The sequence below is a fragment of the Chaetura pelagica genome, unplaced genomic scaffold (assembly GCF_000747805.2).
Source record: "Chaetura pelagica isolate M959 unplaced genomic scaffold, ChaPel_1.0 scaffold109, whole genome shotgun sequence".
Taxonomy (NCBI): domain Eukaryota; kingdom Metazoa; phylum Chordata; class Aves; order Apodiformes; family Apodidae; genus Chaetura; species Chaetura pelagica.
Genome location: NW_009970725.1, coordinates 10,966,459 through 10,967,699, shown reverse-complemented (window position 1 = coordinate 10,967,699; position 1,241 = coordinate 10,966,459). Strand labels below are relative to the sequence as shown.

Here is a 1,241-nt window from a genome sequence, read left to right as displayed (position 1 = left end):
CAACTCTGGAGTACTGAACATGCGCACTGCTCTCCCCTGGCTCTGCACTTTTGGGCAATTTAACGTGTCTTTAAATGCAAAACACCCTTCGCCCACACGAAAGACCAGTCAATCGCAACTGAAAAGACACTGCTTTGCTCCAAGCTTCTTTCCAGCCTCCCTCCCGTCAGCACAGAGAGGTTAAGACCGAAAGCATGTGCCGCGTCTTTGTGGCCAAGCTCTAATTTAAAGGCACTTAAAGCACCCCAAGCGCAAAGAGTAACAATCCTGTAACTATGAAGTTTGACTGTGAACTGACACAAAGAAAACTCCAGGAGCCTTATTTACCTAGCAGTTAGAAAACTTAATAATAAATACTTACAGTCTGTTGAAAAAGAAAACAGAAAGTTCACCACCATGAAAAGCACAGGAACTAAATCAGTAAAGGATAATTATTATATTCTCTGTTCTGTTCTTTGTTTTATTATGCATGTTCAAAATAAATCTGTGAAATGCTCTGTGAGAACCCGAACCTTGTGCCTATTAAAGCCAGGAGTATTTTTTTTCATGGTTCGGTTATTTGCTCTGACCATGCATCTTCCTGAATTGCTTCTAACATCTGCCACTGAAAGAAAAAGTACACAGCATTTTGCCTATTTAGCTGGTTACTTAAATGAAGACTTTGAGGGCTTTAGATTTTCACTTTCTTGAACATTGGCTAGAAGATTTCTTTTTCTTAAATATGTATAGTCACAAACAATACATTTGTGAAGTGAATTCAACAGTCACAGCTGGAGTGTGGTTCTCATAAATTATGCAAAAGATTGAATTGTTTATAGAACTCAGAATCTTGGGAAATTGTTATAAGTCAACTCAATCTTTCAAGAAATAATTGTAACTTCATTGGGATAAATTGAACTAGTGTAAAACCCTCACTCACCCCGGTCAAGCCATTCCCGTGGGGAGAGGAGAGGAACGGGGCACCCCGCTTTCTCCCAGCGGCGAGCACGCCCCATCACAACTACCTTTTTTACTTTTCATCTTAATCGCCAGGATCGAGCCGCTGCTGCCGTCGGACACCCCACACACTGACTCAAGTTTCTCCCTTTGCCAGACGCTGGTCCTTTAAACTCGGCGAGGAGGACGAGGGCGACGACGACGAAGAAGAAGCAGAAAAAGAAGAACCACCACCGCGGAGTCAGGCGCCCAGCCCGGGGGCCACGCTGCTGTCAGCGGGAGCCGCAGGGCTCGGTCTCCCCGAG

The 1,241-nt window shown here is 44.3% G+C and overlaps 1 protein-coding gene across 1 annotated transcript in view; it reads right to left on the bottom strand.

Annotated features, from left to right (window-relative positions):
• TGIF1 (TGFB-induced factor homeobox 1) overlaps positions 1 to 1,043 on the bottom strand; it is a 9,842-nt gene extending 8,799 nt beyond the window's left edge. The window contains exon 1 of the mRNA XM_010006856.1: positions 1,005 to 1,043. Coding sequence (XP_010005158.1) covers positions 1,005 to 1,020 — 16 coding nt within the window. The 5' untranslated portion in view covers positions 1,021 to 1,043. The remainder of the gene's footprint in view (positions 1 to 1,004) is intronic.
• Positions 1,044 to 1,241: the final 198 nt, after the last annotated feature.